At 37.6% G+C, this 19,147-nt stretch overlaps 1 protein-coding gene across 1 annotated transcript; it reads left to right on the top strand.

Moving 5' to 3' along the window:
* Positions 1-17,160: 17,160 nt before the first annotated feature.
* On the top strand, positions 17,161-18,626 carry GCK72_012403 (uncharacterized protein; the record flags this gene model as incomplete). Its single annotated transcript, XM_053729084.1, has 3 exons — positions 17,161-17,480; positions 17,526-17,955; positions 18,006-18,626. The coding sequence occupies 3 exons, from the start codon at positions 17,161-17,163 to the stop codon at positions 18,624-18,626; spliced, it is 1,371 nt and encodes a 456-aa protein (XP_053583856.1).
* Between the last annotated feature and the right edge of the window lie 521 nt (positions 18,627-19,147).

Here is a 19,147-nt window from a genome sequence, read left to right as displayed (position 1 = left end):
TTGTTCCAGTTATTTATTACAGGATCTTGAATCTCAGTTGTCGACTCCATTTTTGATTAATGAGAGTTTTTCTGTGAATTTTTAATTAGATTTCTGAAATTTTTAAGGAACTCTTTAAGTTTCTCACTTGCAGAGATATTTTCGTCGGAATTTTCGATACTTGCCAATGCACGGTCCGACCCGGTAAGGGTCAGGAAGGCTCGAAGGCCCGGTTTCAAAAAAAATTTATTTAAGTTTTCATCAAAAAAAGTTTAAGAATTTTTGTTGATTTTTCAGAAGTGTTTTCTAATTCTGATTCATAGTCAAAAGATTGACTTTTTCGCGAAGAAAACTCGTAACATTTCAACATTAAATTTTGAATTTTAGCGTCATTTATCCGAGCCCGGGCATTGACAAGTATGGAATTTTCGAGTTTTATTAGATTGATATGAACATTTTTGCAAACTCTATTTTTAGTTGAACATGTTCTGAAGTCGGCTCGGAACGAAACTGAAGTGAAAAAAATCAAGACGTTTGTTTTATAAAAAAAAACTGAAACATGCATATTTTTGTTTTATTATGTTCTGGGATTAATTGAGATGTTTGTTAATACACTAGGAAATACTAGAATACCTATCTAGTTATTCTGACAAAAAAAGGTGAAACTGGTTTTACAATAACTTCAAAAATGTTTATTGAAATTTAAAAATTAGTGTTTCTCTGTTCTGTTAATTTGTTTTCCGAGATTAAAACAAACATTTGGAATGTTCAATTCGTGCTTGTTTTTTTCATTCTTTGATTTATTTTTACTTCAGCAGATGTTAGTCTATTTTATTCTTATATACATCACAATGAGTCAACAGTATTCAAATCGGTGTGTTCACTGTTTCAAGAAAAAGATGTTAAGCTTCTAGAATGTAACAAAGTGTTTCATCTTGCGGTATAGAAAAACTTTGTGTATGTATAGTTGTGTTTCCAAAAACTCTAACATCTCAAATCGCAAAATCGGATCTAATCTGAAAATCAACACATGAAAAGTTTGAATACTAATATGACGTCTTGAATCTAAAATAATGAAGAATGATGTGCTAACTGTAAGTACATAATTCAATAAAAATGAACCTTGTTTTTAAAAAATATCGAAAATGTTATTTGTAATTCAAAAAAAAAGTTTTTCTCTGTTCTGTTAATTTCTTTTCCGCGATGCAAAAATGTTCATATCAATCTAATAAAACTCGAAAATTCCATACTTGTCAATGCCCGGGCTCGGATAAATGACGCTAAAATTCAAAATTTAATGTTGAAATGTTACGAGTTTTCTTCGCGAAAAAGTTTGACTATGAATCAGAATTAGAAAACACTTCTGAAAAATCAACAAAAATTCTTAAACTTTTTTTGATGAAAACTTAAATAAATTTTTTTTGAAACCGGGCCTTCGAGCCTTCCTGACCCTTACCGGGTCGGACCGTGCATTGGCAAGTATCGAAAATTCCGACGAAAATATCTCTGCAAGTGAGAAACTTAAAGAGTTCCTTAAAAATTTCAGAAATCTAATTAAAAATTCACAGAAAAACTCTCATTAATCAAAAATGGAGTCGACAACTGAGATTCAAGATCCTGTAATAAATAACTGGAACAAATAAATAATCATGAACACAATTGTTCAGCTGATCAAATTTTGAGGGTACTCTGAAACAGAGACCGAAAAATGAGGCCGACTCATAAAATTGCAAAACTTTATCTGTTTCAGTTGTGTAATTTCTATGCACATTCACTCCAGTCACAATATTCGCTTGGTAACTGCTGATAGGTTGCCTTAAAGCAATTCAAACATTAATCGGAAAAAAGTTTCATTTTTCAAAAAAACCGATTCTAAATCTACAAATTACATTTTATCAAGATAATTATCAAGGGCTGGTATTCCCTCTTTGAGACCTTTTCGTTTCCTAATATCCATCACAATTTGATTCGGCTTGCTACCAATTTCCAAAGGGTCGCCCGGTAGCACCTGCCAATGATCGAACACACATTGCGGGAATGCTTGTCCACCGGTGTTGGATCGGAGATCTGCTGTGAATCCGAAGGATTCGTTGACAGGTAGATATGCTTTGACAATGAACATCGGAGTTCCGATGACCTGAGATTCTTCGATAACAAGGCCACGTCGCTTGTTGATTACGCCGTAGATTCCTGAAAAGAAACCATGAAAAGTAATTTACCTACGTTACCGTTAAGAATTACCTCCTATCACCGGCTCAGGACACTGAATCTCCACCAGGTACACCGGCTCAAGGACACGTGGCTCTGCAGTCAACTGTGATGCGTAGAACACTCTCCTTGCCGCCGGGATAATCTGAGCCCCTCCTCGATGCATAGAATCTGAGTGGACTGTGACGTCATGGATGTTGAATCTGACACCTCTCAAAGTCTCCTCACAAAGGACACCTTCTCTAGTCGCCCAACTGAATCCAGCCATCATTGGATCCTTGATATCATTCAAATATTGTACTCCTTTGGTCACATCGAACAGGAGATTGGGGCCAGTGCCATCTGGACCGAAGCACCATATCCTCCGGGCTTCCGTGACGTCATAGTTGTACTTCTCTGATAGAACTTTGGCGCGAGATTTGAATTCATCACGGGCGTTGATGACTCCTCCCTCGATATCATCTGCGAGACCATCTGCCATTGGTTGTGCGGAGCAGTGGAGTCGATTCAGCTTATTTGCAGACTTCGCAAGACAAATATGGCTAGACTCCGCTTGAACTGTCTCCCGATACGAAACTACTGGATCCGAAATCTTCAATGGGATACAAGCATGGTCCTCCTCCAAGTCTTTCAAACAAATCTCCAAATGGAGCTCCCCGGCTCCAGCGATAATGTGCTCACCGGAAGATTCGACGGTGCATTGGACCATCGGATCAGACTTGGCTAGCCGCTTGAGTCCCTCCACAAGTTTTGGTAGATCAGCGGGGTTCTTCGCCTCCACAGCGACACGGACCACTGGGGACACTGAGAATTTCATGACTCGTAAGTTATGGGCGTCCTTGAATGTTGTGATGGTACCACCTTTCACAAGGTACTGATCAACTCCAACTAGTCCAGCAATATTTCCACAAGGGATATCCTCAATACACTCCACATACTTTCCCATCATGATAATCGTTCGTTGGATGGTCTTCTCATACAAGTCATCTTTCTTCCCTGGCACGTAGTTCGGACCCTGTATCCTTGCCTTCATTCCAGTGGCCACTTTTCCAGAGAACACTCTTCCAAACGCATAAAATCTTCCCTTGTCAGAAGTCGGCACCATTTTCGAGATGTACATCATAAGGGGACCATTAGGGTCGCAGTTCTTGATTGCCAAGGCCGCATCGTCATCGTGTGGTCCTTCATATAACATTTCCATTCGGTACTTTTGCGCGGCGACGGGGGAGGGAAGATGGAACGCAATCATCTGGAGCATGGTGTCACCTGCTGGTAGCCACCGTCGCATGAAGGCTTTCAAGAGTGGTTTGCCTTCCAGATCCTCCTCATCGTAGTCTAGCTTGATGGAAAGTTTTTTCACGAGCTCCTGGATCTTTTCTTTCTTTACATTCATGATGGCATCAAAGACCATGAGTATAGGCTCAAGCACAAATTGATTGAATCCTCGTTTGCTATCATCGGTTTTGGTATAGCTCCACTTTTTTGTGGTAGGGTTGAAGAATCGGTCTCCCCACAGGTTTTTCATCAGTTTGTCGACCTGAAAATTTAATTTTGATTAACAGTTTCTGGGGTACCAGAAGTATGTCGGACAGATTTTGGCGCATTACTGGTAGTAGGAATAAAGTTATACTTGCAAAAACTCGGTTCTAAATCCGTGACCTACTGCGGGCTGGATAGCGGATCGTTAATGGCCGAGAAAATGTTGCAAAACCAAAAAACCGGAGAAGCCATTTCAGTTCGGTCCGCGGCACATTATCCCAAACTACAGTGACCAGCTTACAGTTACCAAATTACACTGACAAACAGGATTAGATTGTCAGTGTAACTTGGTCACTGCAGTTTTGTCAGTGTAACTTTGTCATTGTAGTTTTGGTTAATGCCCCGCGAGCCGGACTAGAATGACTTTTTGTCCATTTTTGCGTTTTTCAACCCTTTTTCCCGGCCCGCGGCACAAACGAATAGCCATCCGACCAGTAGTTAGTCACTGACATAGAACCCGTCGAGATCTATATTTTGGTACATACTTCAGCTTATAATATTGCGTATTTTGGTTACATTTTGGCGCATTTCATAGATTAATGATATTCCAACCTGAACTCCAAACTTGTCAGCGTACATTTCCGCGAACTGCTTCAACGTGAACGCCCATCCATGGAGACCAGATCCAAACCCAACGTTTCCAATCGATGGATCTACCATAACTGGGCCCATTGGACCATCATCATCCGAATAGGTGGCGATAATCACATTGACATTCTCCACTATCCGTCGGAACGTTTGATACATCTCCTCGGCTCCCAGCTGCAATTCCAAAAGCGCTCGATCCATCTTGTTCATGAACAGTATCGGCTTAATCCTCTCCGCAATCGCCTGCCGTAGAACCGTCTCCGTCTGAACACAAACTCCGGATACACAGTCCACCACTACCATAGCTCCGTCGGTGACTCGAAGTGCCGCTGTGACTTCAGATGAGAAGTCGACGTGGCCTGGAGAGTCGATAAGGTTGATTAGGAAGCCGTTGAACTTTTCGGGTTTTCCGTTGACATCAATGGTTTCACATTGGTGTTCTCCTTGGACAAAGTCTAGGTCCTTCTTGTCGAGCTCGAAGAATAGGGAGATGGCGCTGGAAAAATATGTAAATATAAGATTATGGGTGAACCAAAACGCACAAGTTATTATTGAAAGTTCCATCACCTAATCTTATATAATAATTGTGCTACAGTATAATTTTGCATTGAAATTATTTATAAGTCATTAAATTTGTCTTTATACTTTCAGACTGCCCCAACTCACGTCGACTTGATCGTAATACACCTCTCCTGCTCATCCTTCCTTGTATCCGTGAATCTCGCTTCACCGGCTTTTGACTGAGCGATAATACCCGCCTTGGACACCAGGGAATCCGTCAAAGTAGACTTTCCATGGTCCACATGAGCGATGACGGACATGTTACGGATATTCCGTCTCCGGTCCATCAGGGAGCGTATCTCATCGGCGGTGAAGTTGACCTGGAAATGAGGAATGATAAAAATATGCAAGGTAAGGCCGTAATATGCAAGGTAAGTGCGTTATCTATAAGTGGACTATATGAAAGTCAGAAAATTTGAGTTTTCGTCAATAATTTTTTCCGTTTTTGTCTGTGAATATCAGAAAACTTATTTTGCGTGAAATTCTGCTTCCGTCGACTTTTTTTTCGACTTTTTTGAGTTTTTCAAAAAAAAAAACAGAAAAGTAGACAAGAATGTTTCGGAAATTGCAGAAAGCCATGCCCATATCCTGCGGCAGAACTATTGAAAAGCTGAAAAACTTTATGTTTCTGTATCAACATATAAAAAAAAAATTTTTTTTCAGAATTGGTTAATGATTCAGGGGAAATATTCAAAAACCAGCGAAAAATGATTTTCAAAATTGTTTTTAAATTTTTAAATTTTAACAGCATGTCACAGTGTCAACAATGAAGAATGAATGCAAATTGTGAAATTATTTTGTTTAGCTAGAATAAATTCCGAAACTATTTCAAATGGAGCAACTCAACGTCGAACATGACACTGTTTATAGTATTCTTGATACAGTAACGTACGGTACTAACACCATATAAAATAGCATGTTCACAATGAAGCTGAGCCTACCTCTGCATATATTGATAACCGGGTTACAACTTGTGGTGACGGTGAAATTAGAGCTCTTACTGGACAGACCTAGCGAAATAAAATACTGCTCCCGAATAAAAAAAATATTGGAAACAGTAAAACCCTATATGGCTTGAAACCAACATTGTTTAATCCTGGTGACCTGGTTAAAAACTTTTGAGACTAAAAGAATAGACTGGCATCATTGCGCTAGAATTACCTATGCGCTGGCCTAAAAATGACAGAGAGGCGTTTTTCACGAAAATCAAATTCTCAGTGAAAGCGAATAATTTGAAAAAATTTGAACTGCCCGAAAATGGGTTGCAACAATCTTTTTTCAGTTTTTCAGAAAAGTTAACACAAAAGGAAAACACAAACAAAAAATTTAACAGTTTTCGGAAAAAAATTTTAATTTTGAAAGACTGTCGCGATGCTACTTATTTCCCCACACTACGCGCTAATAGGCTCCATACAAAACAAGTGTCAACTACAAAAATAAAACTATTGGTTTATTCTAGTTTCCGTAGGAAAATTGAAATAGTAGGAAAATTATTATCTCCGTGTCAAGGTTGCCAAAAAAATTTACACAGGGGAACGTTCAAGATTGAAACCTCACCCCAGAAAAATTATAAATGTACTGTTTGAAACAGGGGTTATCTTCAAAAAATTTTGCTTCGGCTTTCAATATCATGATTAAGCACTCACCATGTTCCTTTCTCTTGCAGCTTTCTAATTTCAGCTATACACGGGAAATAGGTCGGTGAGACAAGCGGTGAGACACAGACTGAATTCGAATCAAATCGTCAGACACTGAAAATTAAAACCAAAAACAATTTTTCTGAGACAGCAAAAAAAAGTACTCCTATCATCAAAAAATTTCTCTCAATAAATATGTTTTCCTTCTCCGATAACACATATGAAATATTGCGAAATTTTGCATGCGAGGTTGCAAGGGGGGAACAGAACAACACGAGGGTGCAACATTTCGTCACTGACCAAACAACTAGTTTATTTATTTTCAGAGCGGGGAGAAAGGTTTTTTTTTTCAGAGCGGGGAGAAAGGATGATATTGAAGGCCGAAGCAAAATTTTTTGAAGATAACCCCTGTTTCAAACAGTACATTTATAATTTTTCTGGGGTGAGGTTTCAATCTTGAACGTTCCCCTGTGTAAATTTTTTTGGCAACCTTGACACAGAGATAATAATTTTCCTACTATTTCAATTTTCCTACGGAAACTAGAATAAACCAATAGTTTTATTTTTGTAGTTGACACTTGTTTTGTATGGAGCCTATTAGCGCGTAGTGTGGGGAAATAAGTAGCATCGCGACAGTCTTTCAAAATTAAAATTTTTTTCCGAAAACTGTTAAATTTTTTGTTTGTGTTTTCCTTTTGTGTTAACTTTTCTGAAAAACTGAAAAAAGATTGTTGCAACCCATTTTCGGGCAGTTCAAATTTTTTCAAATTATTCGCTTTCACTGAGAATTTGATTTTCGTGAAAAACGCCTCTCTGTCATTTTTAGGCCAGCGCATAGGTAATTCTAGCGCAATGATGCCAGTCTATTCTTTTAGTCTCAAAAGTTTTTAACCAGGTCACCAGGATTAAACAATGTTGGTTTCAAGCCATATAGGGTTTTACTGTTTCCAATATTTTTTTTTATTCGGGAGCAGTATTTTATTTCGCTAGGTCTGTCCAGTAAGAGCTCTAATTTCACCGTCACCACAAGTTGTAACCCGGTTATCAATATATGCAGAGGTAGGCTCAGCTTCATTGTGAACATGCTATTTTATATGGTGTTAGTACCGTACGTTACTGTATCAAGAATACTATAAACAGTGTCATGTTCGACGTTGAGTTGCTCCATTTGAAATAGTTTCGGAATTTATTCTAGCTAAACAAAATAATTTCACAATTTGCATTCATTCTTCATTGTTGACACTGTGACATGCTGTTAAAATTTAAAAATTTAAAAACAATTTTGAAAATCATTTTTCGCTGGTTTTTGAATATTTCCCCTGAATCATTAACCAATTCTGAAAAAAAAATTTTTTTTTATATGTAGATACAGAAACATAAAGTTTTTCAGCTTTTCAATAGTTCTGCCGCAGGATATGGGCATGGCTTTCTGCAATTTCCGAAACATTCTTGTCTACTTTTCTGTTTTTTTTTTGAAAAACTCAAAAAAGTCGAAAAAAAAGTCGACGGAAGCAGAATTTCACGCAAAATAAGTTTTCTGATATTCACAGACAAAAACGGAAAAAATTATTGACGAAAACTCAAATTTTCTGACTTTCATATAGTCCACTTATAGATAACGCACTTACCTTGCATATTACGGCCTTACCTTGCATATTTTTATCATTCCTCATTTCCAGGTCAACTTCACCGCCGATGAGATACGCTCCCTGATGGACCGGAGACGGAATATCCGTAACATGTCCGTCATCGCTCATGTGGACCATGGAAAGTCTACTTTGACGGATTCCCTGGTGTCCAAGGCGGGTATTATCGCTCAGTCGAAAGCCGGTGAAGCGAGATTCACGGATACAAGGAAGGATGAGCAGGAGAGGTGTATTACGATCAAGTCGACGTGAGTTGGGGCAGTCTGAAAGTATAAAGACAAATTTAATGACTTATAAATAATTTCAATGCAAAATTATACTGTAGCACAATTATTATATAAGATTAGGTGATGGAACTTTCAATAATAACTTGTGCGTTTTGGTTCACCCATAATCTTATATTTACATATTTTTCCAGCGCCATCTCCCTATTCTTCGAGCTCGACAAGAAGGACCTAGACTTTGTCCAAGGAGAACACCAATGTGAAACCATTGATGTCAACGGAAAACCCGAAAAGTTCAACGGCTTCCTAATCAACCTTATCGACTCTCCAGGCCACGTCGACTTCTCATCTGAAGTCACAGCGGCACTTCGAGTCACCGACGGAGCTATGGTAGTGGTGGACTGTGTATCCGGAGTTTGTGTTCAGACGGAGACGGTTCTACGGCAGGCGATTGCGGAGAGGATTAAGCCGATACTGTTCATGAACAAGATGGATCGAGCGCTTTTGGAATTGCAGCTGGGAGCCGAGGAGATGTATCAAACGTTCCGACGGATAGTGGAGAATGTCAATGTGATTATCGCCACCTATTCGGATGATGATGGTCCAATGGGCCCAGTTATGGTAGATCCATCGATTGGAAACGTTGGGTTTGGATCTGGTCTCCATGGATGGGCGTTCACGTTGAAGCAGTTCGCGGAAATGTACGCTGACAAGTTTGGAGTTCAGGTTGGAATATCATTAATCTATGAAATGCGCCAAAATGTAACCAAAATACGCAATATTATAAGCTGAAGTATGTACCAAAATATAGATCTCGACGGGTTCTATGTCAGTGACTAACTACTGGTCGGATGGCTATTCGTTTGTGCCGCGGGCCGGGAAAAAGGGTTGAAAAACGCAAAAATGGACAAAAAGTCATTCTAGTCCGGCTCGCGGGGCATTAACCAAAACTACAATGACAAAGTTACACTGACAAAACTGCAGTGACCAAGTTACACTGACAATCTAATCCTGTTTGTCAGTGTAATTTGGTAACTGTAAGCTGGTCACTGTAGTTTGGGATAATGTGCCGCGGACCGAACTGAAATGGCTTCTCCGGTTTTTTGGTTTTGCAACATTTTCTCGGCCATTAACGATCCGCTATCCAGCCCGCAGTAGGTCACGGATTTAGAACCGAGTTTTTGCAAGTATAACTTTATTCCTACTACCAGTAATGCGCCAAAATCTGTCCGACATACTTCTGGTACCCCAGAAACTGTTAATCAAAATTAAATTTTCAGGTCGACAAACTGATGAAAAACCTGTGGGGAGACCGATTCTTCAACCCTACCACAAAAAAGTGGAGCTATACCAAAACCGATGATAGCAAACGAGGATTCAATCAATTTGTGCTTGAGCCTATACTCATGGTCTTTGATGCCATCATGAATGTAAAGAAAGAAAAGATCCAGGAGCTCGTGAAAAAACTTTCCATCAAGCTAGACTACGATGAGGAGGATCTGGAAGGCAAACCACTCTTGAAAGCCTTCATGCGACGGTGGCTACCAGCAGGTGACACCATGCTCCAGATGATTGCGTTCCATCTTCCCTCCCCCGTCGCCGCGCAAAAGTACCGAATGGAAATGTTATATGAAGGACCACACGATGACGATGCGGCCTTGGCAATCAAGAACTGCGACCCTAATGGTCCCCTTATGATGTACATCTCGAAAATGGTGCCGACTTCTGACAAGGGAAGATTTTATGCGTTTGGAAGAGTGTTCTCTGGAAAAGTGGCCACTGGAATGAAGGCAAGGATACAGGGTCCGAACTACGTGCCAGGGAAGAAAGATGACTTGTATGAGAAGACCATCCAACGAACGATTATCATGATGGGAAAGTATGTGGAGTGTATTGAGGATATCCCTTGTGGAAATATTGCTGGACTAGTTGGAGTTGATCAGTACCTTGTGAAAGGTGGTACCATCACAACATTCAAGGACGCCCATAACTTACGAGTCATGAAATTCTCAGTGTCCCCAGTGGTCCGTGTCGCTGTGGAGGCGAAGAACCCCGCTGATCTACCAAAACTTGTGGAGGGACTCAAGCGGCTAGCCAAGTCTGATCCGATGGTCCAATGCACCGTCGAATCTTCCGGTGAGCACATTATCGCTGGAGCCGGGGAGCTCCATTTGGAGATTTGTTTGAAAGACTTGGAGGAGGACCATGCTTGTATCCCATTGAAGATTTCGGATCCAGTAGTTTCGTATCGGGAGACAGTTCAAGCGGAGTCTAGCCATATTTGTCTTGCGAAGTCTGCAAATAAGCTGAATCGACTCCACTGCTCCGCACAACCAATGGCAGATGGTCTCGCAGATGATATCGAGGGAGGAGTCATCAACGCCCGTGATGAATTCAAATCTCGCGCCAAAGTTCTATCAGAGAAGTACAACTATGACGTCACGGAAGCCCGGAGGATATGGTGCTTCGGTCCAGATGGCACTGGCCCCAATCTCCTGTTCGATGTGACCAAAGGAGTACAATATTTGAATGATATCAAGGATCCAATGATGGCTGGATTCAGTTGGGCGACTAGAGAAGGTGTCCTTTGTGAGGAGACTTTGAGAGGTGTCAGATTCAACATCCATGACGTCACAGTCCACTCAGATTCTATGCATCGAGGAGGGGCTCAGATTATCCCGGCGGCAAGGAGAGTGTTCTACGCATCACAGTTGACTGCAGAGCCACGTGTCCTTGAGCCGGTGTACCTGGTGGAGATTCAGTGTCCTGAGCCGGTGATAGGAGGTAATTCTTAACGGTAACGTAGGTAAATTACTTTTCATGGTTTCTTTTCAGGAATCTACGGCGTAATCAACAAGCGACGTGGCCTTGTTATCGAAGAATCTCAGGTCATCGGAACTCCTATGTTCATTGTCAAAGCATATCTACCTGTCAACGAATCCTTCGGATTCACAGCAGATCTCCGATCCAACACCGGTGGACAAGCATTCCCGCAATGTGTGTTCGATCATTGGCAGGTGCTACCGGGCGACCCTTTGGAAATTGGTAGCAAGCCGAATCAAATTGTGATGGATATTAGGAAACGAAAAGGTCTCAAAGAGGGAATACCAGCCCTTGATAATTATCTTGATAAAATGTAATTTGTAGATTTAGAATCGGTTTTTTTGAAAAATGAAACTTTTTTCCGATTAATGTTTGAATTGCTTTAAGGCAACCTATCAGCAGTTACCAAGCGAATATTGTGACTGGAGTGAATGTGCATAGAAATTACACAACTGAAACAGATAAAGTTTTGCAATTTTATGAGTCGGCCTCATTTTTCGGTCTCTGTTTCAGAGTACCCTCAAAATTTGATCAGCTGAACAATTGTGTTCATGATTATTTATTTGTTCCAGTTATTTATTACAGGATCTTGAATCTCAGTTGTCGACTCCATTTTTGATTAATGAGAGTTTTTCTGTGAATTTTTAATTAGATTTCTGAAATTTTTAAGGAACTCTTTAAGTTTCTCACTTGCAGAGATATTTTCGTCGGAATTTTCGATACTTGCCAATGCACGGTCCGACCCGGTAAGGGTCAGGAAGGCTCGAAGGCCCGGTTTCAAAAAAAATTTATTTAAGTTTTCATCAAAAAAAGTTTAAGAATTTTTGTTGATTTTTCAGAAGTGTTTTCTAATTCTGATTCATAGTCAAAAGATTGACTTTTTCGCGAAGAAAACTCGTAACATTTCAACATTAAATTTTGAATTTTAGCGTCATTTATCCGAGCCCGGGCATTGACAAGTATGGAATTTTCGAGTTTTATTAGATTGATATGAACATTTTTGCAAACTCTATTTTTAGTTGAACATGTTCTGAAGTCGGCTCGGAACGAAACTGAAGTGAAAAAAATCAAGACGTTTGTTTTATAAAAAAAAACTGAAACATGCATATTTTTGTTTTATTATGTTCTGGGATTAATTGAGATGTTTGTTAATACACTAGGAAATACTAGAATACCTATCTAGTTATTCTGACAAAAAAAGGTGAAACTGGTTTTACAATAACTTCAAAAATGTTTATTGAAATTTAAAAATTAGTGTTTCTCTGTTCTGTTAATTTGTTTTCCGAGATTAAAACAAACATTTGGAATGTTCAATTCGTGCTTGTTTTTTTCATTCTTTGATTTATTTTTACTTCAGCAGATGTTAGTCTATTTTATTCTTATATACATCACAATGAGTCAACAGTATTCATGTGTGTTCACTGTTTCAAGAAAAAGATGTTAAGCTTCTAGAATGTAACAAAGTGTTTCATCTTGCGGGCATAGAAAAACTTTGTGTATGTATAGTTGTGTTTCCAAAACCCTAACATCTCAAATCGCAAAATAGGATCTCGGTTGTCTAATCTGAAAATCAACACATGGGAAGTTCGAATACGTCTTGAATCTAAAATAATGATGAATGATGTGCTAACTGTAAGTACATAATTCAATAAAAATGAAACGTGTTTTTAAAAAATATCGAAAATGTTTATTGAAATTCCAAAAAAAAAGTTCTCTGTTCTGTTAATTTCTTTTCCGCGATTGGAGTAAGCATTACGTTGGTAATTTTTGTATTCGTGTTTCTTTTTCTTTGACTGCGGCAATTTTTTCCTACCGTCTTCTGTCTTCCGCGTCTTTCAAAATGGACTTCGGTGTATCTTTGAAGTGAACCAAACATTTCTTTCCGGAAACCAAACGGTAAACGGTGATTTACAAAACTCGTAATTGGTCACACCGTGATAATGTACTTATTTCATAAAAACATCATATATCTGTTTCATAAAGCTTATTACTGATTGAGGGGGAATTTGTTTATAATTTATTAAATTCAAAAAGAAAAAAAATAACAAATATTTTTGCAGTGAGAATTCTAAGTATGGAGTTCAATAGAAATGCACTTCTACATATGATAGAATGAAGAAACCGCTATTTTAGTTATAAGGAAAAGTGCTTCACTTTGATTTTTAAGCTAATATTTTAGATAACTTCCAGTAATAACTTAATTATTAATATCATTAATAACATCGGTTATCTGAAACTGATTTTTTTTGCAACCGTATCAATTGATCAGTTCATTTTTTAATTAAACAATCCAATGAAAACAAACTATAATGAAAAACATCTCCGTTTCCAGGTTCTGAGTTTAATAGCTTCACATCTGGGAAAATTGGTAAGAAAGAGAATAGTACAGACATACGAAACCCCAACTGGTGATACAAAATATTGCTGTAACAAAAGTTCCAGATATCTTCTAGTAAGCTCTATTTTACTATTCCGGATAGTTGTTGCTGTCTAACAATAAATGTTATAATCACCTATATTTTACAAGGATACAGTCCACGTTATAAAAGATTAGGTAAACTTTTACTTGGGAAGTTAGGTATACTGTTTTGACTTGTGAGATACAAGAAATGTACATAACTTGTAAAATCCGTCTCTGACGTTCCTAGTTGAACACAAAAAAATAATTCTAACAAGCATGTGATCAAAAAAGTGTGAACATTAGAGAACTGTAAATGGTGCACCATGAAAATCGAAACCGGTATGGTTGATTATAACATAACCTAAGAAAAGTTTTTGAAACTGTATCATTGTTTCAATTGTATGAAGCTTGCATTAAATCAGTTTCGCTACTACTGTTTTCCTTTTTTCCGACGAAAATAAGTTACTGTCTTTACTAATTCTAACAGAAGGAATAATTTATTTGAAATATTGAAATATTTGATTCACTTTCAGATTTTCGGACTAATTTACCTCAAAATAAATGAACGATGGCAATGAAACGGAAACTGTGATGATAAACAACAAAACTTTGGTAAGCGTGTGTAGAAGATTAGTTAAATGTAAAATTTTCTCATAAAATATTGAATTTGAAACAGAAAAAAATCCGCCGAAAGAGAACAATCATTTCTGAAAGTATCTGAATTGTTCTAGAAAGTTCTGGATAGGTTGCTACCACCCGAGTCTGGTTTACCCTCTTTCAGTTTAGAATCGGTTTTTATTTATTCCATTACAATAGCTACCGTAATCCGGCAATCGCCGGACGGACACACACAGAACTATTCCTTTAGTAAGAAGGCAAGAAAAGAATACTACTCATTACTCCAATTCACTATCAAATTCCAATTGTAAAGTTTGCGAAACGGTTAAAAGATAAATTAGTAATATCACTTTTGGGTTCTTTTAACTTCTTATTGTTAGAAAACCTTTTTCAAAAACCGTCAGAGTATAAGAGCCTCATCCCACTTTGAGCCTTAATGAATTAGATCGCCTGCAAAATACTTTAGTTTTAGCAGGTGTGATTGGAAGTTTAGTTTTTGAAACAGAGAAAAAAAACTAACAAAAAATCACTCTCTTTGAACGATATTTAGCAAAATAGAGTTTCACTCCCACGTTATGATTAGAATAAATTACACAATTTCTTTTTTACATTATCCACATTTCATTGTATTGAAAATGGACAGAAGGACGGAATAACTAGAGTGACGTGTCGAAAACGGTGTCATTCGAAAATATCGACGAAAATCTAAAAAAGTCATGTCAAAAATTTCGAAAATTTTCATGAGAATCGAAAAAGTAGTTGATTTTATCGAAAAAAATGACATGACATGACTTTCATTTCATTTCGTTTTTCGAAAAAAAAAATTTTCGATTTTCGAAAATCATGACATTCCGACTTTTTCGATTTTCGAAAAAATCTTCGTTTCGAAAATCGTGTCATTTCGAAAAAAAGTCAGTGATTATCGAAATGAAAAACCGTGGCCGCGGCCTAGGATTTGCACCCAAAATCGCGGTAATTTGAATTCCAATTATTTTTTTTCAATTATTTTTTTTCGCATTTTTTCAAGAACTACACGATTTTAATTGAAATTTCGAAGTAAATGCATTTTTTTTCTTCGAATGAGGGATTATCATTAAAAAACATCCGTTTTTGAAAATAAAAAAAATTGCATATATTCTGATTTTTATATTTCGATTTTTTTTACTGATTTTTATATGATAATCCCTCATTCGAAATTTTTACCAGAAAAAAAAAATGCATTTACTTCGAAATTTCAATTAAAATCGTGTTTTTCTTGAAAAAATGCGAAAAAAATAATTGAAAAAAAATAATTGGAATTCAAATTACCGCGATTTTCGAAAAAAAGTCGGAAATGTCATGATTTTCGAAAATCGAAATTTTTTTTTAGAAAATCGGAAATTTTTTTTTCGAAAAACGAAATGAAATGAAAATCATGTCTTGTCGGTTTTTGCCGAATATAGTCTGCAACTTTTTCGATTTCCGTGACTTTCACTGACTTTTATATTCCGATTTTCGACACAAAATTTTCCGATAATCGTGTTTGACACGCATCTAGGAATAACCCCCCATTGAATAAATTTTCAGTTCAAAGAAAAAATGATTATAGTGAAACGGTTATTTTTTCTGTTATGTGAAGATTCAATAAATTTCATCGTAGGTTGGTCAAAATTAAGTGAATTTCTTTTGGGTTACTTGTGAGATATGAGTTTGAAAGACAAAAATATTTATCATCATGAGTGGACCTGTTTGAGATCACAAGGCAAAACATTTGCGGGCCTTCGAAGAAGTGTACTTTTTTATTCAGATAATATTAGTTCTTTCACATGTTGCGAACAAAATAGTGATGAAGATAGTGAATTAAAGATTTCTTGAAACAGGTTCCCATTTTTCTTTGTATTGTTCTGATTAAGAAAACTTTAGATTTCAAGATGTCTAAAAACTTTGAACAGAAAAAATAATTGAAGATTAAAAAGGTTCTAACATTGGTAGGAAGTAATTTTTCGATAAATCAAACAGTTGAAACAGAATTTCTTCGAATTTAAAGGGTAATGTTATTAACTCAGTTTTACGGTGTTGTGGATTTTTGGGAAACTCAGCTAAGCATCAGATAAAATATGAATAATCTAAAACAAAGGTGTTAATAGCAGATTGATCAGCAAAGAAGCGATAAAAAGTTTTTAAAATGAACCTTGTATCATCAAAATTCTGTACATTGCGATATGATAGAGAGTTTCCTGAAACAGAAAAAAATTGTATCTGCTGGCACTCCATTATCACAAAAGGAAACTAAATCCGCTACACTTTTTTCATGGAAAACATATATTTTTAATATTCTTACACTATTTTCTATCATTTAGCAACACACTTTTACACACCACCAGCAACAGCAACAATTTTTTCGCTTTACAGATTTCAGTTAGTCCCGTGATACATACCAGTGTGAAAATTCAAAAAATACTGGTTCCTGTTCCAGATATTCCAGATATCTTACAGAATTTTTGAGATACAATCCGTGTTTTCAAACATTGCCTACGATATGCATAAAAAATTTTATGATCCGTAACATAAAAATACTAGGATACAGTACACTTCTCACCTAACTTTTAACACTTGTCAGTTACTAAAATACCAGGTATGCTCTTGGCTATACTGTTAGCAGAATAGTTAAGGTATATGTAGCATCCCTAATCCATTGCTATCTTACAGTATCAATCTCGTCTTAAAAATTGTGGGCGTGTCAGAGGTAGGCTCCTCCCACAACATATCGTAGTCCTGTTGGTCAGACTGTTTTTTGTTATTAACCCCCATTTTTTATTTGTTGTGGATGGTGACTCCCTTCATTTTCATTTGTACTTATGTCAGATTCGATTGTAACATTATCTCTGTTTCATTTTCATTTCTTTGTGTTTATATTGAAACAGATTACATTTTTTAGTGATCCTTAGTTTTCAGAAATGTATTCCTATCACCTTCCGCAGTACTTATCAGCAGGGTCGACAGATCCGATGTGGCTGAATCAACAAGTGATTTGGAATAACGAACAGTATGGATACCCCCAGAATCCCTTCCTAAATGCACATCAATATGCAGCATCTCACAATCAGCATGGGAACCAATATGGACCAGCCCAAGTATTCCAGGGAGCACAACTGCCGCCTCAACCTCAAACGGTTTTGAACAGTCCGGACAAGATCAGAGTAACATTGCAAGATGAAAAAGAGTGGAAGGAGCTGCATGAGTTGGGAAACGAGATGCTAGTTCTATCAGTCGGAAGGTAATTTTTCTTTAAATATCATTTTTCTTAATTATCCTTTTGCAGAATTCTCTTCCCACAACTCAACTACCTGGTCACTGGTCTCAATATACACGAAAACTACACATTTGGCCTAAAACTCAAGCGACTCAACACGAATATTTTGAAACGCGTTGAGGGGGGTTGGGAAGAAAGAAAAATGAAGGTGAAGGCGTCTTGGGAGAGCAATGAGATATTTTCGGATACTTGTCAAGGATCCGTCTGGATGAAGGATGGAGTATTTTTCAAGACAGCGAAAATCTATTCTGAGAAGAAAAGAACCAGAATAGTGACAGAGACTGAGGAGAAAAGACAGGAAGGACTTCTTATCAACACCCGCTGCCGCTATATTCCAGTCCTGAGTATCTATTCCCAGAAATCTGAAATTGCCTCTATGCAGTTCCTCAAATCATTCGAATTCGAGGAAACACAGTTTGTTGCAGTAACTTGTGTGAAGGTATCTAGTTTTTTTGTTCTCTTGCTAAATCGCATAGCATGTTTTTTCAGAACACCGCTGTGGTAAACTGGAAAACAGCAAAAAACAAATTTGCTAGAGTTGATTTTAAGGAGAATTTAATGAAGAAGAATAGTAAGCGGGATTCTAAGGAATCAGAAGGCGATTCTGGAATCTTATCGGCGAACAACACAATGGCATCGTCACGGGATTCAGAAATAGTTGCAAAGAGAAGGCAGGAGGATTCGGAGTGTTATCAGACTACCATATTCACAATGGGCGCTTCTCAAAGTATTGGCAACTCTAATCTGGAATCATTGTTGGCTCATGGACCCTCAACCACCACAGTCGCACATTATGCTCCGAGTTTTTCGAATTACAACGTGACTCCCGGTGTTCCTACTTTTGCTTTTCCCACATCAAAAATGAGCAACGGAGCACCTCAGTTCTCGATGAATGATTGTAGACCACTTGATCAAGCATCCATGGCTACCAATAATTTGCTCATTCCATGTCAATCGCAACCAATTTCACACAGAGCCGTCCACCACAATATGGAACAAGTGGGACACCAAGGAATCCTCACTCGGCCTACTGGACCATCCAACAATTCATCGTGGGATAATAATAATGTGACTCTCGATTTCACTCAAAACTCCAACTACCAATTTTGACTATAAATGGGATCTAAACTTTATTAATATTTTTAACTGTTTCTCATAATAATTATAAATGAAAAAATTGTTTTCTACCACTAGCTTTTCGTTGCATGCTTCATTAGACCAATCCACCAAACGCTGACTCATTAGAACAGATAAAACATGAAACATATGAGAAACAGAAAAAATAGATATAGTGATTTCAAATATCAACAAGAAAACCCGACGCAGTCCACCAGAGATGAGCGGAAGAGTTGGCGAAAGAAATCCTTAAATTGTCGGAATAGCTTTTCTTTGGAACGGTAGCAAAAAGTGTTCAATAGATGAAATTTGCAGCAAAAATTTGACTATCGATTGGAAAAAATAGGACATTAAAATATTAAAAACTAAACGAGTTACAGTCAATTTAAGCCTGTATTCCGCCTTCCGCCAAATGGCCTCAGAGCGGAAGGCGGAATACAGGCCTAAATTGACTGTAACTCATTTAGTTTTTAAAATTTTTGGGTCCTGTTTTTTTTCCAATCGATAGACAAATT

The sequence above is a fragment of the Caenorhabditis remanei genome, chromosome IV (assembly GCF_010183535.1).
Source record: "Caenorhabditis remanei strain PX506 chromosome IV, whole genome shotgun sequence".
Lineage (NCBI taxonomy): Eukaryota > Metazoa > Nematoda > Chromadorea > Rhabditida > Rhabditidae > Caenorhabditis > Caenorhabditis remanei.
Note: the sequence above shows the minus strand (reverse complement) of the source record. Positions and strands in the feature narration are given on the sequence as shown.